Source organism: Chionomys nivalis, chromosome 15 (assembly GCF_950005125.1).
Source record: "Chionomys nivalis chromosome 15, mChiNiv1.1, whole genome shotgun sequence".
Classification (NCBI taxonomy): Eukaryota; Metazoa; Chordata; class Mammalia; order Rodentia; family Cricetidae; genus Chionomys; species Chionomys nivalis.
Genome location: NC_080100.1, coordinates 37,972,305 through 37,996,153, shown reverse-complemented (window position 1 = coordinate 37,996,153; position 23,849 = coordinate 37,972,305). Strand labels below are relative to the sequence as shown.

At 43.1% G+C, this 23,849-nt stretch overlaps 1 protein-coding gene across 1 annotated transcript in view; it reads left to right on the top strand.

Annotated features, from left to right (window-relative positions):
* Positions 1-18,463: 18,463 nt before the first annotated feature.
* Positions 18,464-23,849, top strand: part of Depdc1b (DEP domain containing 1B) — a 64,836-nt gene continuing 59,450 nt past the window's right edge. The window contains exon 1 of the mRNA XM_057789814.1: positions 18,464-18,559. Coding sequence (XP_057645797.1) covers positions 18,512-18,559 — 48 coding nt within the window. The 5' untranslated portion in view covers positions 18,464-18,511. The remainder of the gene's footprint in view (positions 18,560-23,849) is intronic.

The following is a 23,849-nucleotide window of genomic DNA, read 5'->3' as shown; positions in this document are numbered from 1 at the left end:
TCCTGTCAGTTGCTCTTGCCAAAGTATTGTATCACAGGAGCAACAGAAGACTGACCCTGAGTTCTGTGTCTGATGCTCCATCTCCCTGACTCTGAATTAGAAGCCACCAGAAGTGTCCAGTTTGTCTTCCGTCCCCTTGTTTGTGCCTTCTTGCAGCCTTTATCTGTTTACGAAATAAACTTCTTCTCAGGCTCTAGGACACCTACTCTGTTTCATGGCATGAAGGATTACTTGATTCCCAGAAAATAAACACAGCCAAGAGTTTTAAACCTAATTGGTTTAATTCTGTCCTTCAACAGATCCATATTTGTCATATGTATGCAAAACTACACTTAGCCTCTCCGGGAGGTGGGCTTTATTCTCTCAGAGTCCCAGATCTCCGAGGTCTTTTGAATGAGACCCAAGTTGAGAGCGTGACTTCTCCTGGTTGCTGTTGATGGTCAGCCCCGTGTGTCATTTGGCCTCGTTGCCTGCAGTGCACCCATTTACCTTCCCCTCCTGACCACTTATCATTTTCCCCCTCTCTTCCTTGCACCATGTGAGCAGTGAATCCAGGTAAATGCTTTCCACAATTCCCTTACTGACTGTAAGAGTAATCTCCAGTGTTGCCGAGAGAGCGGCTTTACGGGTGTGTTTGTGAATCAGAATCGACTTTATTCCTGTAGACACAGAAGCCAGCTTTGTGTGGCAATTCCTCATTCAAAGTGTATTCCATTGCCCTCACTTCCTTCCTTCACTGGAGAACATTTTGCATAAGTGGAATATATTCTGTCTGCATCTGTTTTGCTCATATAAGCAAAGGAACAATGCCTTATTTCATGGCCTTGGCCAGAAGCGAGAGGGCAGGTAGGTCAGCACTTAGCAGTTGTGCTGGTTTGTAGGGGTGTCTTTCTCCTCGGTAGCCCCCTTCCTTCTCATTCGTTTCTTCCGGGTTATGAGTGACTACCATGTTTTGACAATGCACATTTCAGAACCCATTGTAGAACAACACATGAATCAATAAAAATAAATCCAGTTACCGCTTGTGGGTTTAATTGCCATCTGTCATTCACAGGAACAGGTTGACATCTTGTCATTGGGGTCTTGCTGTCACTTTCCATTCTCTCCTCCTCACATGTAGCCCATGTTAGCCTTAAGACTGTCATATAGCCGAAGGTGACCTTGAACTTCTGATGCTCCTGCCTCTACCCTCCTACTTGGGATACAGAAATGTGCCTCCATGCTGCTGGGGACTATCTCAGGGCTTCATACCTGCCAGGAAGTACACTGCCGATTGAGATCTATCCCCAGCCCTCTTTTACTATTTAATCTTCTTTTATTTTCCCTTTTTTTTCTTTTCATGAGCTTCCTTTAATTTCTGAAACGGTACATTTATTTATATGTGTGTGTGTGCATGTGTGTGGGCATGCATGTGTTAGCACGCGTGTGGAGGCCAAAAGACAACTTGTGGGAGTCTGTTCTTTGTTTCCACCTTGTGAGTCTTGGAAATCAGCTTAGGTTATCAGAAACTGGAACTCCTATGCTCTATTATGAGGTAGTAAAGTGGTGTGATCATTATGGAAGACAGAATGCTGAGCTACCAAAAAGATTGAAAATAAAATTCCACGTGGTCTAACAATTTCACTTTGGCATATATACTCCACCCCAAGCCCTGAAGTCCAGTTTTTAAAAGACATTTGTGTATCTTGTTCATAGGAGCATTGTTCACAGCACAAAAAAGAAGGAGCAGCGAAACTACTCATTGATGGGTGAATGAACAAATCAATGGAATACCGCTCAGCCTTCGAAAAGAACAAATTCTGATAATGCTACAACACGGGTGAACTCTAAGGTCATCACAGTAAGCAAAATGAGCCAATCACCTAAAGACAAAGACTCTCTAATTCTACTTTCTAGGGAACTACAGAATAAAGAGAACAGTAACTGGCAGCGGCTGGAAGATGGGAGAGTTAGGAGCTGGTTTTAATCCCATAAGAAACACAGAAGGCGATTGTTTTGGATTCTATGCTCTTGCTAGAACTCCAACAGGCTAGGCTAGAAATCAAAGTAGAGTAATGGTGCGCATGTGTGTGTGTATTTATTAGTATGCATATGTGTATGCATGTATTCATATGTGTATGCATATGTATGTGGTATATGTGTGAATGTGGCATATGTGCATGTAGGTGTGTTTATGTATATGCACATGTGTATGTGTACATGTGTGTATTCCTATGTGTATGTGCATGTATGCATATGTGTGTATATGTGGTATGTGTACACATGTTCATGTATGTGCGTGTACATATGTGTGAGTGTAAGGATTACAGGGTCACACCATAGTGTGTAGCTTTTACATGGGTGTTGCAGAGTCAGACTCAGGCCCTTAGTCTTTCGTATCAAGTACTTTATCCACTAGCCATCACTCCAACTCAAGATGGAGTCACTCTTGCTGAAACTCCACCTCACAAGCTCAAAGCAAGCTATCTATCTTCCCAGAGAAACCAGGATTAGAAAGAGAAACAACTATTGTCAGCAGGCTAGTTTCGGTTGGCGTGAAGTTCTCTCCATCTGAATTCTACATAAAATGGTAGCCTCTTTGGCCTAGTGAATCTTTGTGAGCCTAGAACTTGAGAATTAGAGACGGGAGATAGCATTTGAGGCCAGGCTGGACTACACTGTAAGACCTTCCAAGGAAATTAAAAAAAAAATTAGTAACCCAAAATAACTAGATGCTAACCAATGGGTTATTTCTCTATTGTTAAATCTCCCTGCTCTTGCCTTATAATGAAGGCAATTTGAAATGGCCAGTTTCGTTTTCATTCGTTGTCTTTCTTATTTCTTCAGCCCTTTCATGACTCTCAGACTTGCCTCTTCTGTTCTAGTCTCAAAGTTCTTGGTTTCAGATACTGAAGTGTTGCCTCACTCTGGAGTAGAGTACTGAGGTATTTAAGACCTTTAGAGTATATGGGAGGACCTGGGTTCACATCCCGGCATGGAAAGTAAACGAACAAAACTTGTAAAGTATGTTGTTATTGTGTCTCTTGACAGTGGGTAATAAGCTACAGAGGGCTGAGTTGAAAGGAATGAAGAGTTCCAGAGCATTTGAGAGCATTCTGGAGCAGTGCACAGCATGCAAATGCACTCAGTGCCACTAAGCTGCTCACTTAACGTTAGGATTGCTTTGCGGAAAAAGTAAGAAATGTTTGACTTTTTAAACATCTCAGCATAGTTTCACATAACTTAGGAATTGTACGTTTCTACTGGTGTTATATATGCATTCACATGTTGGGGGGCATGCTTGCCTGTTCATGTGTGTTTGAGGCCAGAGAAGACTTTGGATATCTTTCTCTGCTGCTCTCGACCCTATATTTTGAGCCTAGATGTCACTATTTTGTCTAAACGGGCTGGCCATTGAGAACCTGGGGTTCACCTCTCTCTGACACCCTAGCCTTGGGATTACAGGTTGGTGCTGCTGTGCCCCAACTTTATTTGGGTATAGAGAGAGGATCTGAACTCATGTCTTTATGGTTGCACAACAAGAACTTTGCCCTCTGAACCACCTCTGTAGCCCAATAATTGAATGTGCTTTTATTTATTTATTTATTTATTTATTTTGTTTGTTTGTTTTTTATTTATCCATCTCTGAGATACCGTCTTGTTATGTTGCCCAGGCTGGTCTTGAACAATTGAACTCAAGTCACTGTTCTGTCTCAACCACTGGAGTAGTGTGTGCAGCACATTGGCTTTGTTTATCATTGGTGTTTTTGAGATAGTGTTTCATGTAACCTACCCAGGCCTCAAATTCACTATGTATAGGAGACAATGACCTTGAGGGATTGTGGGGTATATAGAACCACACTGGCTATTTATTCATTTAGAGAGATCTTCACGATGTTGCCCAGGCTAGCTCTGCCTCCCACGTGCTGGGCCTGCAGGTATGGGCCATGACACCTGGCTCTGTATGTGCTTTTAAAGAAACAGCATATTTTCTGGACTCTCAGCTAGCTATCTGCTAAAATTCTCTCTCACACACAAGGGCCAGTGTCACCTTCCTGCAGTCCTTAGGTCTTCCTGCTGTGCTCCACTTCCAGTTACAGCTGCTTGTGTTCCGACTCTTTCTAGAGCCATGCCTTACAGCAGCAAAGGAGCAGACCCTTTGGGGCGAGGGGAGAGTGATACTGACTGTGTGGAGACACCTCCCTTCCTCTCTCCCCTCCAAAGAGTCAAATTCATTCTACACACACAGACACACACACACACACACACACAGATAGACAGACAGACAGACAGACACACACACACACACACACACACACCAACTCTCTTTCTGTCCCTCCCACACATCTAGGCTTTTAATGCCAGTGTTCAGACTCAAGTTCCTTTGTGTTCCCAAACTCTCTGGTCAAATTCAACCTCAGCACTGCATTTCCCTAGTAGGCATAAAAGAAGGGACTGGGGACGAGGGGAGGCTGGGAATGCTAGGCTAGAGAAGAGTTCAATTCGATTCCTTATTGTTTGTAGAAATCTTTAGGAAGCCACAGAATGGGTGTGTGCTTGCTTGTTCAGTGACAGGAAGTGACAGTGATGTTTCACAGGCACCGCCCTAGGGTGTGCTGAGTGCCAGCCAGCTCCTTGCATTGCTGCAGAGTCGCCCAGCTGGCAGGCTAGCACGCCCCCATGCACCATCCAGTCTCCGCCATTAGTCAGTCTGCATTTTAAAATACAGACCTAATTATGCCTCTCTGGGTAAAACCCTTTAATGGCTTTCTGTTATACTGGGGTGGGGGAGGGGAAAGGACTGCCCTCAAGGCCCACAGAGGCAGCATCTGCCCAGCCTTGCAGCCACAGTTAGGGTTTGTTTTTTTGATCTTTCTAGGTTTCTCAGCTGTTGTGAGTTTCTCTCTGTGCTTGTGCACGGCCCTGATCACCAGGTCCCCTCCTCCACACCACCCTTTCAGACTGTCCCCTGCCTAACCCAGTGACACAAAAACCCATCCTTTGACCGAGAAATTCCAACCAATTTTTCAGATATTATAGCTCAGTTCATGTTTTTAGGGATACCATCTCCCAAATGCCCAGAAACATTCCCTGATATGTTTCTAGAAACCAATGTGCCTACTTTTTAGACCATCTACAACATATTGATTCAAATATATAATCACCCAGCTCACATTTATCTTCTCCCTTAAGACTGTAAGCATTCTAAAGAGCTGGACGTCTTGCTTAAAATCCTTCCCCCTGAGAGGAAGAACTGTAGGAGCCAGAAAGGTCGAGGACACCACAAGAAAATGCACAGAATCAACTGAGCTGGGCTCACAGGGTTTCTCAGAGACTGAAACTGCAACCAGGGAGCCTGCACGAGACTGACCTAGGCACTCTGCATACATGTAACAGTTGTGTAGCTTGGTCTATATGTGGGACTCCTAACAGTGGGGACAGGGGCTGTCAGCCAGCGTTTGGGACCCTATTTATTATCCAGTCTTAATACTAGGAGGTGCCTAGTCTTTCTGCACATGCCATGCTTGGTTGATATCCATGGAAGGACTGCCCTTTTCTGAATAGAAATGAGTGAATGGGGAGGGGGGTAGAGGGGAGCTGGGGGAAGGGACTAGGAAGAGAGGAGGGATGGAAAACTGCAGTTGGGATGTAAATAATAATAATAATAATAATAATAATAATAATAATAAATTATTTAAAACAATGTCTCCCCTCCACAGCTTAGCATAGCCCTGTATAGGGCAAGCATCCAATGAGTACTTGAGTCAATAAGGCAATGTAAGAGAGAATTAAGAATCCATCTCACTCATCTGTTATTTTTATTTTGTCTTTAATAATTAGTAAACGTTTATGTAAACCGAAGAATTGTTTTGGAAAAAAATCTATTTATGATTTTCTGTCATAACTGATTTGTATGTACATTTTATATACTTTTATACCCAGAGTGGAGTAAGAATTTCTCAGGCAAAAAGGGGTCACAAGTGAAAAAAGTTGAAGAAGCCCTGACTCGGGATGGTGGTTCTCAGACTAAACTGAATATTATAATGTATCTTTTGTGGATTCCAAATCCCAGCCACATGTCAAGACCATTATATCACAATATATGGAGGCAGAAGGCAGGTAGTGGGTGGGATTGATGTTTCCTACCCGACAACACTGTACCAAGAACCACTGCCCTAAGCGAAGTCTCTCCATGTGGAAATCTGAGAGGGAAATAGCATGCGTCCCTTCTCAACATCTGGCAGAGAAGAAAAGAAGCCAGTGCCCCAGAGTTCAGAAGAAAATGTCCAGTAGAACTCATACAGTAGAGAGCCCTATGATTTCAGTATCTCCGGGGTCACAAGGAGAGTCTATGGTAGTTTGTAGCTGGGAGAATTCCTGCTCACATTCCTTGCAGATGGACCATGGAAGGAAGAGATGTGTGTGTGTGTGTGTGTGTGTGTGTGAGCGCGCGTGCATGTGACTAGCTCCAGGCACACCTGAGTCTAGTGGTGACATTCAATGGCAAGGCTACAGAACAAGTTTGAAGTATGTTAAGCTCAATAGACTCCCCCACTTTCCTTTCCCTCCCTCCCTCCCTCCCTCCCTCCCTCCCTCCCTCCCTCCCTCCCTCCCTCCCTCCCTCCCTCCCTCCCTCCCTCCCTCCCTCCCTCTCTCCCTTCTTTCCTTCTTTCCTTTCTTCCTTCCTTTTTTTTTTTTTTTTTTTGAGTCGGGGAAGGGAGTTCTCGACTACTCTCTAGTTTGTTGAGATTTTTTTTACTTTACTTTACTTTAAAATCAAGAAGAGATCTTCTTGGGTTTGGTAGTCTAGGACAGCTTCAGTTAACCCCACACCAAAAAAGGACCTTGAAGGGTAGGAGAGGCCCACATGGATATTACATAGCCTAATACAAGGAGACTATGAATTTGGGATAGTTTGAGCTACAACAAAAGAAGACATTGCTTAGTAAAATAACAAAACAAATTCCATGGCTCTTGAGTGCACGGTATACAAGTGCTCTACTATTGAGCTACATCCCCAGAAATATTGACCTATTTATTCTTTGTGTGTGTGTGTGTGTGTGTGTGTGAGAGAGAGAGAGAGAGAGAGAGAGAGAGAGAGAATGGTATGTGTATGATGTGTGTGGGGGTAGTATGTGGGTCATGTGTTTGTGTGTGTGTAAAATGTATGTGTGTGATGTGGTACATGTATGTGTGATGTGGAGGGGCTGATGTGTATTTGTGTGTATTAAAAAGTGTGTGTGATGTTGTCTTGTGTGTGTATATGTATGTGTGTGTGGTAGTATGCCTGTGCTGTAGTGCATTGAACCATATTCCCAGCCGATTTTTACTTTTTAGGATCTCCCTAAGATCACAGGCTGGCCTTGAATTCAAGACCTTCATGCCTTAGGTGGGATCACAGATCTATATCAATCTTAAACAGTAAATTCAAATGTAAAAGAAGACAGAACAGTAGTTACTCTTTATGTCCTTGTCATCTAGCTCCAACAATGATGAATTCATTAGCAATCTTTTATTTCTGTCCCTACCTGTGTTCTTTCCTTTACATTGCCTTTAAGTGTGCCTTGGATGTTGTATCATTTTGTCATACATATTCTCAAAAGACATTTTTAAAGCCATTGTTCTAAGCTTGTTGTCCCTAGACGTTCATCACCGCAATCACCTGGAAACTTGTTGGAAATGGTCTTGGGCCTCAAGGAACTTGTTCTGAATCAGAAACTCTGGGAGCAGGGCCCAGGAACCTGTTTCTGCAAGTCCTCTAGGGCTTCTGATGTAAGACCTTGAGCAACTGGTCCAGAAGATAACTGCAGTGTGATTACTCACAGGAAGCCAAAACTTGCTGGACTCCTGAACTTCCTGCTTCAGCCTCCTCAGGGCTAGGGTTGCAGGTGGGAACCCCCATTTCTGACTGTGAGCTGTTGTCCTCCAGCTCCTCCTCCCACCCCTGGTCCTTCCTTCCTTCCTTGCAAGTATAAGTCCTGTGGTGTAGGAGGGTCATCTGTCTATGTGTTACTTTCATTGGTTAATAAAGAGACTGCCTTGGCTTTTTGATAGGGAGAATTTAGATAGGCGGAGTAGACAGAACAGAATGCTGGGATGTGTTCCAGGACCTGAAGTCAGGGTTTTATACATAGACAGGTCAGAGGAGAACCTTGAGTGAGATCTCCAGAGCCTGGTCCCTACCCATCTTTTACTGGAAAAGCAGTCAAACCATTGCCTGTCAGTCAATTCCAGGATTCAGCCAATTAGTGCTTTACAGAGAAAGCTGCATAAAGAAAATGCCGTCAAGCAGGTTTCGGTGTCTGGAAAGTCTCTTTAGTTTTAAATAAAAGGAAGAAACCCCCAAATGATACAGCTAGTCAATGCTGAAACCAAATGCTGCATTTTATCCATTCAATGAAACACTTTGATTCTTTCTCCCTCCATTACACATATTTTTACAAACAAACAAACAAAAGGCAGTGAGATGGCTCAGCGGATAAGGATATTATTGACGAGGCTAATGAACTGAGTTTGATCCCTGGCACAAGATGAAGGTGAGAACTGACTCCCGGAAGTTGTCCTCTGACCTCTGTGGAACCCTCCTTTCAGTAATTAATGTAAATTAAAAACCTGTATATTATTGTATATATACAGAATATGTATAAATAATCAATTTATATAATCAAATTGTGTAATGAGCATACAGTTTGAATTATCACTAGAACCTTTGAAAAATTAAGAAAGACAGACTGGAGCTGAAGAGAGGTAAGAAGGAAGGGAGGGCAGGAGGGTGGGAGGAAGCAGGGTAGGGAGAGAGAGAGAATGGGAACAAGCGAAAGAAAAATACACCATAAAGTAATCATTATCACTAAGGACAAAAGTGTACGCTGTTCTTGTTTCCATGCCCAAGCGGGTGTCAGCTGCACGGCTCTGAAAGGCTCTAAGGGCCACAGTGTTGGGAGGAACACAAGGTGCTTGTTGCCTTTGCTGCAAGCCTGACACGCACAGCACCTCCCCCAGCCCCGGATCACAGGCCTCCCTTGTTTCCTAAGTGCCCTGGCCTCCCCATCTCAGTTACATCCAGTTTCTAGCTTGGTGCTGCTCAACACCAAAGCACTTCAGATTCTAGTGTGGGTGTTACCACCCCATTCCACGGGCATTGTGCGCCAGGGTCTGGTCTCCCAGGGTCCTCTGCTGTTTTGCTAGGAGTAGAAAATTTGCTATTAAGTACCTTGTCTGGCAGAAAGGAAGTCCCTTACGACTTTTAAGATGGCCATGAAGCCAGAGGCCTTCCCAGCTCTCTGTATATTTCCTGCTATCCTCCTCTGATCTTCTTCTTTTGTGAAATAATTTTTTTTTCCCAGTTACATCAAGTATGGTTGTTATTCAGGGACCATTTGTGATGAAGTTTTTTTTTTTTTAATTTAGATCATTTTAACCAGCTGATTTCTTTCAGAACTGAGCTCAGAGACTGTAGCTCAAACAAATGATCTACTAATACCGTATCCTTTTGCTGTTTGTCAACAACCAGAAGGCTCTATAACAGCATATCATGTGCTGTAATTCTGCAGAAGCAAAATGTTGATCTTGTGTCTTTAAGAGCAAGGGGGCCTTTGGTAGTTCTACAGAGCCTGAGCCTCCAGGGATGCTTAAAAGGGGACAGTCCCTTAATGGAACTGTCACAGACACAGGGGAAGCTGGGGTGGACAGGCAAGCCTAGATACATAGTGAAGCAGTAGGGTGTGGGCCAGAGGACCGAGTCAAAGCAGCAGATGCCAGGTCTGAAGTCGACAGAACCCTGGCTGAGTCTCTCTTCTCTCTCTGTTTTTCCTCCCTCAATGACTTAATTAATCTCATTGGCTTCTATTTCCCCAGCTGCACCCTTACCACCTAGGAGAATTTATATGACTATAAGTTATCTTTATTTTGATGTTTCCATGACAATCAAATGTTGTATGTCTAAACTCCAACTTTTAACTTTAAAAAAATCTTGAGTCTATACAGTATATGTGTGTGGCACATGTCAGCGCATGTGTGTGGCATATGTCAGCACATGTGTGTGGCGTTTCAGTATATGCGTGTGCATATGTGTGCAGTACTCATTCTCATGTGCATACTGGTGGAGGACAGAGAGAGTCTAAGGTCCTGCTTTACTTCTCACTTTCCCCTTACTTCTTTGAGCTAGAGTATCTCATTAACCCTGGAGCTAGGCTGGTAGCCCACAAGTCACAAAGATCCTTCTAGACAGTGCTGAGTTTGTGGACACCACTGTGGTGCCCAGCTTTTTCTGTTGAGTACTGGGGATTTGAACTCTGGTCTGAAGGCTTGTATACCAAGTTTGCTTACCAATGAATGAATCCACCTCACCAACTCTAAATTCCAACTTCTGTGGCCTCTGTTATAGTATGAGGATCAGACTCAGTGACTATGGTGAATTTTCAAATACCAGCATGGCATACATGTTGCTTACAGCAATCATAGGCATGCAAAGCATAGAATATGGAGCTAGCTGGGTCATCACGTGCTAGCAATCATAGATGTTTGGTTGCGATCAATCACAAACTGGGAAATAGCTTATACTTGGCCTCCAGGGTGAAAGTTGCATTGAGATTAGAAATCTATGATTGTCATAGATGACGGAAACTGTTAGCAAGAGTCCAAACCATAAATCAGCTATGGAATCTAGGTGCCTCTATGAATGGAATTCATAAAATTGAATCATAAATTACCTTGGTGATTTTGGGCATAATAAAGTCTGCAGCCCTTCATATTCTTTCTTGTTCACACAGACATCTCCTGTATCCTTGTAGTCTGTGGCTCAGTCTTTCTGCCAGCCTTGCAGTGGTTTTGAAGCCATCTTTGGTGCTCCACCCCCTCCTTTATAGCTACTAGTCACTCATTAAATATTGACATTCTTTTTATTCTTACTGTCATGTTGTGGCTATTTCAAGCAAATATTTGAGAGTTTTTTTTTTCTATAAAATGTGTATTGGTTTTCTGTTGTTACACAAGAAGTGACATATGCCTACTGGATCTTATACAACACCGTCAATGGATTTTACACAACAAATATTTAATGGCTAACTGTTCACTTGGTCGGTGATCTGGTCTGGTGTGGCTGCCTGTGCTGAGAGTATCGGGTATCAAGAACTGAAGTCAAAGTATTATCCGGGTAGAGATTGGTGGAGGCAACAGTCAAATCCATAAACCAGCTATGGAATCTAGGTACCTTTCTGTATAAAAGTCATAAAATTGAATCATAAGCTACCTTGGTGATTTGGAGCATAATAAAGTCTGTAACCCTTCACATTCCTTCTTGTTCACACAGACATCTCCTATTTCCTAGTGACTTGTGGCTCAATCTTTCTGTTTGTAACTCATTTAGGTTTGTGGAGCTCAGTTCTTCTATGGATCTTTGACTTCAGCTTTAAGACAAACTTGAAAGCACTGATACCTATCATGATTGATAATGGATTTGGGACCTTAATTATATGTGCAAAATATCTCATCACAATACCTAGCATGGTGTTTGGTAGTCACTGACAAGTCTCCAGATCGAGAACTTACAGCAGTTAATTTTATACAGCAATTTGACTGCATCAAAGGATATCCAGATATTAGTCAAACAATATTCTGAGTGATTTTTTATGTGTATATAAGAGTGGTGCAAGTGTGTGCGTATGTATGTGTATATGTATTTGCATGTGTGGGCACATGTGTGCATGCAAGTGCCTGTGTGCCTGTGAAAGCCCTAGGTTTATAAAAGGCATTTTCTTGGATTGCTATTCCACCTCATTCTTTATATACAGGGCCTAACTGGGACCGTAGGGAATGAAGAAAGAGAAGACACACATACAGCAGAGTTGCGATCAGGTAGGCTGTGGTCTCTGATGGAGATACACCAGCAACAGCCCCGAACCTCAGCATGCTTACTTCACAGTCTGAAACAAGGAGGCAGGTTTACTGTAGATAGTTGAATGAGGAGGCAGGGGTTTTATATACAGCCGATCAAGGAGGCAGGTTTAGCAATCTCGGGGGGGGGGGTCTCAGTAGAGAAGCATTCTCAGGCTGTGAGTATCTGGGAGGAAGAAGTTCTGGTTGACATTTTCTGCATGCATTGTCAACTTCTGTACACAGACCTGGGGAAGGTTTTTTGTCAGTTCCATGAGTTGGAGGTATTTGGGGGCCTTGACAGATTCCCTTCATCAGAGTGACCTTGTGGACATGTCTGTGGGGGTGTTTTCTTGAAAAAATGATTGATGTGAAGAACACAACCCTCTGTCCAGTCCTGGGCAGGTGGTCCTGAGTAGTAGAAGAAAGCAGGTTGAATTCAAGATAGATGGATGGATGGATAGATGATTGATAGATAGATATATAGATGATAGATAAATATGCAGATATCTATCTGTCTGTCTATCTATCATCTATCTATCTATCTATCTATCTATATCTATCTATCCATCTATCTCTCTATCTATCTATGTAGAGAGCACACATCCAGAAATCAGCTTTCCTCCATGATGCCTGCCCCTGCTCTTGTTCGAGCTCCTGCCCCGACTACCCTCGGACTGTTACCTGGATGTGTAAGATGAAATAAACCCTCTTCTCCCCAGGTTGCCTTTGGTCATGGTGTTTATCTCAGCGACAGAAGCTAACTAGAACCCCAATTGAGTCAGTTTTCCAGACCCTGACCCTGACTTTTTACTTGATTTACAATCTTTGTACTTATGGAGTTAAGTATTATAATTTAAAACACATGCATAAAATATAGGATGATCAAATCAGGGAAATTAGTATTCCCATATTCTCAAATATTAAGAAGTTTGTAAACTTTCAAACCCTTTTCTTCTAGGTCTTTATAAACATACAATAATTATTATATAGTTTACCCTACTGTCTATGAACACTGGAATCATTTCCTTATATTTCTACATTTTTGGTACCCATTTTCTTTGTTCTCCATCTTCCCTCCCACCGAACCATCATAGCCTCGTGATTTTTATTCTGTTCTCTATTGCAATGTGATTAAGCTTTTAGCTTCCTCAAATAAGTGAGAAAACATAGCATTTGTCTTTCTGTGCCTGGCTTACTTCACTTAATATAATATGCTTTTCTTCTATCTATGTTGCTACAAAGATCTCACCATTTTTTAATGGTAGAATAATATTCCATTGTGATGTTAAATGTTTCATTTTCCTCTCCCTTTCTCTTCCTTCTTCTTTACTTTGTAAAGAAAAACCCTCTTCTCTTTTGGAGCTAAAAACTGAACTCAGGGACTCATGGTTGATATGCCACATTTTAATTTTATTTTCTCATCCATTTATTCATCCACAGATGGACACTTAGGTTGATTGCACATTTGGCCATTGTACACGGTGCTGTAAGAAACTTGGGAGCCATGGGAGTGCAGCCATTTCTCCAATACACTGATTTCAATTCCTTTGACTCAACCCAATAGTGAGAGTCCACCACACAAATGGAGCCACCAGCATAGGAGCGGAGGCGCTCTCCACTGTCAGGTTACCTGTGGGTGGAGATTTCAGATGTTAATGAGACATGAGAAGTTGTATGTGGAACTACATGTCACATTGAAGACCTTTCGGGTACTAAACTATACTTTCTCTCCAGCCCGCTTCTCCCTCAGAAGTGTTTCCTTTCTTAGATTCTCTTGCTACTATCCATGTGTCTCTGTCCAACTCGTTCCAGGGTGTAAGAACCCGGAACTTCTCCAGAGGTGTCCCCTGAACTCTGCTATGTACCAGTATCAAGAACACATACTATTTCCATGTGCCACCCCATCATTGTTGTGATTTCATGTCTATAATCCTCCAATGATTTTCTACGTTCATTGCTTATCTCCAGAATCTTCCACCAATCCATCCAATATTCCTCAGGCAAAGGTTGGCTACAAATTGCTTTTCCATCAAATTACGTTTCCAGCTATTGAGAAATACAATTCATTGTAAATGCTACTTGGCATGGCCAATATATGCCAGAAATTTAGCTTGTCCCCAAATATATAAACCCATTTAGCAGTGTTCTTTGGCAAATGTTCAAATTTGGACACCTTTTGAACTGCACTGCATGAAGTATGAGGAGGCTGCAGGTGAAGGGGCAAATTATAAACTAAGGCACCAGATGTGTGTGGCTTACACTTTCCAAACTCAAAAGGAAAAGTAAATACAGACAACTGTAATGATCAAAAGTAGCGGAGGAGAATATTCAGGAACAAATTTGATAGATTATGTGACTATGATCAGTCGTAATTTTGTAGAATGGATTTATATAAGAAACATCAACTATAAAGTCAATTAAAATGTTCTTTGAGAAATTAACAATTTTTAAAGTATTTGTGGTTTTAATTTTATGTGTTATGCACTGTGTACATTTATGCAAGTACCCTGTGTTCATGCTTTGGATATGCAGAGACCAGAAGAACATTCTGGGAACCTGGGACAGGAGCTACTTACTGATGGTGGTAAGCCTTTGTGTGGGTGCTGGGAATTGAACCTAGGTCCTCTGCAAGAGCAGCAAGTGCTATTAGCTGCTGATCCATCTCTCCAGCTCCGAGAAATGAATAAAAAAATTGTGACAGTATCATTGTGTATTCCAAGCTGGCTTTGAATTTTTGATCCTCCTGGCTCTGCCTTCTCAGTACTGAGATGACAGGCATGAACCCCAGACATAGAGCAGAACTGAATAATTCTACAGTTTAAAATTAGATTGGTCAATTGATTGATTGTGTGTGTGTGTTGTTGTTGTTTTGTTGTTTACAGAGGACAACTTTCAGGAGTCTGCTCTCCTCTTCCACCACAGAGGTGTGGGTCCCTGGGGATCAAACCAGGTCTTTAGATTTAGCACAACCACTTAAACTTACTGAGCCATTTTGGCAATCTGAAAAATTAAAACCCTCTTCAAGTTTAGTTTCATTTGCTTATTTGTTTATTCCTTCAGCAATTACTTGTTGGATGCCAACTTGTGCCAATACCAGGCTGATTATTTGTTTATCTGTTGGGCTGTTGCAACAGCTTCCTAACTGGTTTACCTGTTTCCATCCTTGTGCTTGGTGCCCCTCTAGCCAATCACTGTTGGCACAGTAGCCAGAGTGGCACTTAAAAACCCTCCAGAGCGTGACCCTTGTCTGCTTGGAAAAAAATTTTAATATACTTTTAATTAATTTAGAACAATATTTTAATTCCATGGACTATAATGTGGCATACGCCCCTTGCTTGGTCGTGTCTGATCACCAAACTAAAAAGAGTATCTCTCTGCACCATCTTCTCCTCCACCCCTTTGTTTTCCTTGCCTGCACTCAATCACCAAAAGTCGATCTCCTCTGTCTGTCTGTCTGTCTCTCCATATTATATTTAGTTCTCCATCCCTTCTTACTTAGGATGCCACCTGTTGGTAAGAAGGACTCTGCATGACCTACTGCTGGATTCTAGAAACTGGAGCAGCACAGTGCCCCTGCATACTTACTGAATCACTGAGTGACCAAACATAGATTCTTTCTTTATTTTTTTTTGTGTGAACACTCGTCTTTTTAAATTCTGAGATAATTCTACTTAATAGCTTAAACAATTACAACCAAACTACATGGTTCTTAAAAACTATTTTTCATACATCTTTACCCTTCCTTCTTCACTTGCGAATCCTATTTGTGAATCACATTAGTGCAAGCTCTGCAGAAACATTTTCTGATGGGGTAGTGGTGCTACAGACCAATAGCAGTGCAAAGCAAGCCAGACTTTTAACTCTTAAGAACCTCAGCAAATGGACAATTTTTACGAGTTATTTTATTTTGAAATGAAGTGTGTGTGTGTGTGTGTCTGTTTGTGTGTGTGTATCTAAGTGCGTGTGCCTGCAGTGCCCAAAGGGGGGAATCATATTCCTTGAAGCTGGAGCTACAGGGAGTTGTCAGCTACCCAGTATGGGTACTGGGAGCTGAAAACTCTGGTCCTCTGGAAGAACACAAAGCACTCTTAACTACTAAGCCATCTCTCCAGCACCTGCATGTAGAGATTTTTTGACGGCTAAAATGCTAAAACCAAACACTGAATGGCCACCGAGGGGCATTCTGTGGAGCTAATGTCTGATGTAAGCAACGAGCGACTTGGTCAGTGAGTGACTTGCGTGGTGACTTCTGCAGGAGCTGTACAGAATGCGACATCCAGGAATCCTCTGGGTGCCAGGGCAGAGCAATTGAGAAACACAACCTCCAACACAGTGTACTTGAGGTAAACTTCTTTCTGCTGCCCAGTGTGCAACTTCCTATTGCCAGGGGCAGGTCAGTGAAAGCCAGTTCTCTGGTAAATGACACTCAGCCCCTGAAGACGTTTGCACCTTGAGTCAGTTCCTATAGCATCTCCACAGCGGCACACTGGAGCGTGCCACAGAAGAGAATGGAATGCATAGCAAGTTATTAAAATTGTTATGCTAAGGATGTAGAAGTGAATGCAATGATCAAACTGAGACATAAGTGAGGGCTACACTTAGGGAGGCAGTAAGGTAATTAAATATATATTATATATTCAGTGAACCCTGGTTCAACCCAAATTATAATCGGGGGACTGAAAGATAATTAAAGACATTGATTTTGATCATTATTTGGTTATTCAACTGTGTGTTTTTCTTTTATAAAACTCAGAACTGATAAAGATACTTAGGTACACTGATGACGGGTTACTGAAAATGTCTCTGTATAAGCATGTTAGGCTTTATTTTGACTGTCCATTTTGAGCATTGAAGGTATTAAAACCACCCAATTCATATTATCAAATGAAATCAAACTCTATACAGGCTTTGGTAATAGAAAGCACAGGTGGAGGTCTACTTCCTATTAATGATTAGACAACGAACTCTAAGCAAGCTGTTGGGCTGGTCTGAAGCTCACCTTCCTTAGCTATAAAATGGAGTTTCTCCCATTTACATATCTAATCAAATGTGATGATCAGTGATTAGAAAAAGCTCTGGAATACATCTTGCAAACACAGGGATTATGAGTCTGACTTAAGGGCACACGTGTGTATCCTCAGCTCTTGAAAGGAGGTCACCAAAGCCTGTGTGGAAAGTCAGGGCACAACCTGGGTGAGTCAGTTCTCTGCTTCCACCGCCGTGCCTCTCAGGACCACACTCAGGGCATTGGCCTTAGTGGCAAGTACCTTTACTAGTTGAGCTGCCTCACGTCAGGTCCGCAAGTTCTTAACGGAGCATGTCCAGGCTTTACTTTGTAATCTTTTTATTTTTTTTAAATGACTCACTGAGTTTAATTAGGGTTGCTTACATGAGCATGGGTGTGGCGTTATTTACTGGAATAGATGATTCTCTCTCAGCATCCATTAACTTCCAATAACCTCCCCACTAGTGGCTGGCCCTCCCTCCCTGGCCTGCTGGAATGTTGTCAGGCTCCATCATGTGCAGGTCTTGTACAGGGAATCAAACTTGCTGTGCGCTCATGAGCGCGAGAGCCATATTGTATCCAGAGGACAGCGTTTCACAGAACTCCTCGCTGTCCCCCCCCCAGATCGTACATTCTTTCTGCACCCTCTTTTACCAGTTTCCCTGAAAGGAGGTGGTGTTCACATAAGTATGGCATGCTCAGTGCTACTTAATCTCGGCACTTCCACCGCTTTTGAGCGTCTGAATTAACCACTGTCTATTGCAAAAAGCAACTTCCACGATTAAGGTGGTTGCTCAGCAGTCTCTTGTCCTGGTCTTCACCGAGGTGTCCAGACAGATTCTGAAAAGGAGTCCTGAGTTTAAGGCACAGAGTATAGAGACCGGGAAAGTTATTTGTCACTTTGAACAGTTCCAAGTCGGGCCAACAATTCCAAAGGGCTAGAGGTAGAAAGGCGATTCAGTGCGGAGAAAACGTAGTCATCAATCCCATAAACAAAGGGCTGACAATTTCAGTCAAATGCTAAATAGAAAACAGAAGTTCAAAGAGGGAAAAGATGATTTTTTTTTTAAGAGGACAGAATAGAAGCCCACCAGGGCTTCCTTATTGCTCTGATAGTCTCTCTACGACCCCTTATGGAGGACTGCCTTTATCTGGCTTTTAAAAGTTCCTCCACTTAGACAGCTGTCAATTCGCTTCCTTTCACCACCCACTCCTTCCTCTCTTAGCTAACCTGCAGGTTCTCTGCCATGGGTGCTGACAGAATTATCCACCAGGTTCCAGGTAGGCTTGACTCATTGGGCTCTGCTGCAGAGCTGGTGTGCCGAGCGGGCACGCATCGGGCAAAGTCGGGGAAGGGTTTGGCAGCGCCTTCCACGGCCGGCCGGCAACACCCTGCGCGATCAGTCACGCGCGCGTGTGTTCGAGCACCCACAGGGGAGAAAGAAGAAACATCTCTCATCTTCCTCATCCAGCTACTAGAGGGCAGAGAAAACCAGGACACGCACGGCCCCGCCCACTCACGCAGTTCCTGTCACGTGCCTTCGCCCTGTCCAATCAGCGTCCAGAACCTCCAGGCTTGTGATTCAAACTGCGGCGCGGCGAGCTCGGGAGTCCCCGCCGGCGTTGCCCGGCGACTGCTGCGGGTTGGCAATGGAGCACCGCATCGTGGGCCCCGGGCCGTACCGGGCCACCAGGCTGGTGAGTGAGAGTGCGGGTCAGGCGGACCCCGTGCCGGCGTCACCGCCGTGACTCGGACGGTGCGCATCCGCTGGGGTCTGCCGGTGCTGGTGGGCAAGCGTCTGCTGGGTTGCAGCTCCTCGCCCTGCCCCGCAGCGGGCAGACGAGGCCTGGAGCCAGCCTCACCAGGGCGGGATGAACTTCATCAGCGGGCGATGGTTATGTTATCTGCGGTAGACGGCGCTTTCGGCATTAGCGGGAAGCGAACACCTGGCGATCGCGTTCCCCTTTGTCCTCGGGACCTACTCTAGCGTCTGGGACAAGATTGACCTTGGGTGGAGCTCTAGGACCACCCTGCCCGTGTTGCACTTGTGGGTTGCGGTGACCAGCCAAGGGCGTGCCTCCTTCCTGAGTGACACTGTTGACACTCGACGAGAGTTCTTTGTAACGGTGCACAGCGTGAAGGTGTATTCCTCCTCTAAAGGTTCCTGCCCCTGGAGTTTCACTTTTTGTCAGCACCCACCTCACTTAGGGATCAGCGCTGATAGGTGGTCTGCAAACTCTGTAGATGCGCCAGGGTGAGGCAATTTCTTCTGAAAACAAGATGCAAAGACTTAGCCGATCTGTCTTATTACTTGGAGGAAGTAATTTTACTGACCCCGCCTCCAAGGATTAGTTTAACGGAATAGGCACAGGTGAGGACTTGAGTTTAGTCTTGAACCACTCTCAGGTATATGTACCTTGCAGTCAAGTCTCACCACTCTCTATAAGAAATATCCTGGGAAAGGTGGGGATGAGGATCTAAACGCTAGCTCTTGTATTAGACTCATATTCTAGAGACATAGTTTTCTTTCTTTCTAGAGCCAGGCACTCTGTGTTCCGTGGAGTCAAACCACTTTCCGGATGGATGGAACCCAGATTTCGGGCTGCTTGTTCTTTACTTTTTTATTAGACTTATGGGGCACTTGGAGAATAATAATATAATAATAAATTACGAACCTTCACAGGAAAGAGCACTTGCCTCATGTGAGGTTTTTCCTAAGATTTTTAGGGACTATGGCATTGTTTCATTTGGCTAAAAATGTCACATTGCTAAGATGTCTGTGATGAGGGTTGTTGGAAGGAATCATTGTATAATCTACTGGACACCCAGAGTGATCCATTTATTTTAATAATCCTAAAGTAATAAATTTAGGTTTTCTTTAGAGCTAGTTTCTAAGAGGTATGAATGGTAATGGCGAGGAAGATAATAGAGTCTAAATGGTGTTTTCATAACTGTTTCTGCAGAAGTGGTTCCAGCATTTAAACTGCCTGAGGTCAGGACTATTGCTAGCTCCAACCCCAGGGCAGATAGAAGATCTTCCTTTCAGTGACTTCTCTAAACTCTAATGGCCGTCCTCTCCTATCTGTGAAGGGTTTGTTCCAAGAACGCCACATGGTGGCTGCATGAGAATGGTCCTCATAGGCTCATGTATTTGGATGCTTAGTCCTCAGGAATGGAACTGTCTGAAAAGATTACAAGGATTAGGAGGTGTGGCCTAGTTGGAGCAAGTGTGTCACTGGGGGTGGGCCTTGAGGTTTGAAAAGCCCATGTGAAGCCCAGAGTTTCTCTCTCTCTCTCTCTCTCTCTCTCTCTCTCTCTGGATCAGGATGTTGCTCTTAGCTATTTTCCCAGCTCTTGCCTGCCAGCTGCCATGCTCCCTGTCATAGTGATAATGGACTAAGCCTCTAAAACTATAAACAAGGCTCCAACCAAATACTTTTTATGTAAGTGTTGCTTTGGTCATGGTGCGTCTTCATAGCAATAGAATAGTGACTAAGACACCCGGTCAACGCCTAGAACTACGATAGACCCTATATATAGTATACATAGTATGTGTTTGTCCTGCATATATCTATGGCAGTTTAATTTATAAATTAATACAATGAAGGATTAACAGCAATAATAACAAAATGGAACAATTAACATACTCTAATAAAGTTCACTGTAATACTTTGGAGCCATTGGTCATTAAAATAAAGATGACTTGAGCACATGCACCATGATACCTCCCTGTCTGATAACCTAAACACAACTAAATGACTAATGTGTGAATGGCATATGCAGTGTGATGCCCTGGACAGTGAGATCATTCACATCCTTGGCGGGATGAGGCAATTTCAGTCTGCCACTCGGAGCTGCATGCAATTGAAAACTTAGGAACTGTGAAGTTTTGGAATTTTTTATTATTCAGATTATTGTTAACAGTGGGCTGCTGAAACTTTGGGTAAGGCTTGACTATTACATCGTCCTTTTGGATAAAAAAAAAAAACAACACGTTTTATCCTGTACACTATTTATCCATAATACTTGTTCAAGGGAAACAAACTGGATCTTGGTGCGGCAAGTCCATATCCTGTTTTATGATAAAAAATAAATATTGTAATTGGAAGTACTTTAAACATTGTTGGTGTGGTTTAAAAAAGATTGGTCGCCATAGGCTCATATATTTGAATGATTAGTCATCAAGAGTAGCATTTCTTGAGAAGGATCTGGAGGTGTGGCTTTGTTGGAGTAGGTGTGGCTTTTTTGGAGGAGTGTGTCACTGTGGTTGGGCTTTGAGGTTTCAGAAGCCCAGCTCAGCCCAGTGCCTCTCTCTTTCTGCTGCCTGCTGATCTGGATGTAGAGCTTTTAGGTTCGTCTCCAGCACCACATCTGCCTGTGTGCCACCATGCTTCCTGCTATGATGATAATGAACTAAACCTCTGAATTTGTAAGGAAGTCCAAATTTAATGCTTTCTTTTGTGAGAGTTGCCATGATCATGGTGTCTCTTCACAGCAGTGGAACACTGTCTCAGGCAGTTGTGTTTATGGAGCGCTTCTCCTCTTGGTTGCAGAGGTTTCATATATAGATGCTACTGGATTCCTGTTGCATGTTACTGAAGGAGTCTGTAAAGAAAAATACTTTCTTTGGATGCTTTTAATTTCTACCTCCATGACATTCAGGCCTACTTTAGGTTAATCAGTTAATTAAAAAGAAAAGTATATGGATAATTAATAAAGACCCTCAGTTTTACCAGTATTTTACAGGTAATCAATTCACCTTGCAGTCTTATTATGTATTTGAGAAACTTAATTATTAAGATTTTAAAAGATACAGTGATCATCAGTTTTTTCCCCCTTAACTGTGAGGGTTGCTGTTACCAGAAATTAGTTATTATTAAAAGTAGAACCTGTGGATATTTTCCAAATATAGTCCAGCTGTGTCTTAAAACTTTTATTGCATAAATAAATGTTTTGTAACTCATCCTCTCTTGTCCTTCAAGACTGGCCTTTCCTTCCCTTATCCTTGGCCCAACTCTTTTTCTCTCAGTATTACTCTCAACTTCCTGTTTCTTCAGGAAGAGCCTGGAGACTCTTAGCACACGAATGGCAGGGTCTATATTCTCCTTCCTGGTTGGCTGTACTTTCTCATAACATGTAACTTCCTCATTTTCTAAAGCCCCGATGTCTGGCTTGAAAATAAAACTTTACAGATTAGCTAAAATTTTATGGTAAAAATGAAATGATGGGCCCAGTTCACGACAACACATGCGCTAGTCAGCTGTTTGCTCATTCTCATTGGAACGGCTGTCTTTTTTTGCTTTTTGTTGCCTAAACTCATTTAAAAATAGTTTTCAGAAGGCGAGTGCTGTGTGGTTTGGAACAATCCCTAACCTTTTGGAAGGCAGTTAGTGTTGGAACATGGTCCATGAAGCTGTGTGAGGAGAATTTTTGAGAACTTGTGAGATAACTCCAGGGAATAGGGCAAGCGTCTTGTAGTCTCTGTTTTTCCAGCACGCGGGTTGTTCTTGGAGTGTACTTTTTCCTGCTTCTCCCAGGTGTAATAGGGGTAGGCTTACTTTAGGTCACCCCTCGTCTTGCCCATGATTACCTAGAATGATGTTTCTAAACAGGAGCTGTCCTCGGTAGTATACAGCCTGACTCATGTGACTGTGCCCTTGTGACTGTATACAGCTAGAACTCAAGTGAACTCTGCTCATATGACTTTCCAAACCTCACAATATAATATCCTCAGAATATAAATCGTCTGGTGCTCTCAATAAAGATGGCTATTGCAGGAGACTTTAGCCCGCCTCCTTCTTAAGCTCCTCTACCCCAGGTTCATGCCTCCAATAGAGCAGAAACAGCGACTATGGGGACTGCAGAATACAAAGGCACAGTGGAGAGAAAGGCTGGCTGAGTCCTGCTGTGTGAGGAACAGAAATGGTAGCTATTTATTCACACATTCACATTCTGGAAGCAAAGAATGGACAAGAGCCTCATGAGTGGTGGGATTAATTCTGAGGCATGCCTGGAACATCGCTGTGTTGTTCTTGGTGTCTCTGGCCTGCGGAAAACTGACTGTTTTATATAGTGACCACTCTCTGATGCTTACAGTATCCACTCCCGGCTACCTGTGTCAGATGACTGCTGGGATATTGACTAGGTCGTTGCCATGTTCATAAAGCTTCCCTATTCTAGACCTATTCACGTCCTGGTTTCCTATCACTGAAAGACAAGGAGGAAGAGGCTGAGTTGTCTTGAGGTTGTTAAAAAATGACATCAAGAGAGATCTGAATTTTGTCTTAAAGAGACATAGTGGCTCATGTGATTCTACCAGTGGCATTTGGGAACAGAAAGAAACTGGATATTTTTATGGTACTTAACATGTACCAAACCTTGCGTAAACCGTGAATAGAAACTCTGGGATTAGAACCCCAGTCTCACCCAGCACCTCATATTTTTCCCTTTCTTCAGAGATTGATTCTGTCTTGTTGAAGACATCTCTTAGCCAAGGCCAGACTCACTGCCTTAAGCATCAGCAACAGTGTGTTAGCGCTAGTCAGTATGCGCTCATGTGACACAGGCTTGTTTGCTTAAAAGTTCATACACCGAGTGTAAGCAGGACCCACGTTTCTCTCTGATCTGACTAGAGTAGATTGAACCAGCCCTGTTTCATAGCAGATTGATCATAGGTAACACCTACCTCCATGACCTTCTTTTGATTGCTCTCTTTGTGGGGTGGGTAAGGAGGGGGGACTTGTTTTAGCTCAGGCTGGCTTTGAACTCACATTCGTCTTGCCTTAAGGCAAATCAGGAGAATATGAGCACATGCCAGTGCTCCAGCTGGTTTCCATGATTTTCAGATATCAGAATCTCAACTATTTTGAGTTTTAGTTTGCTATAATTGCTATATCTACAGAAATGTGTTAACCATGCCCAGTGTATTCTGCTTATTGGTAGAGATTGGACTGAATCTTGGAGACTCAATGCGGGGGCTTTTCTGCA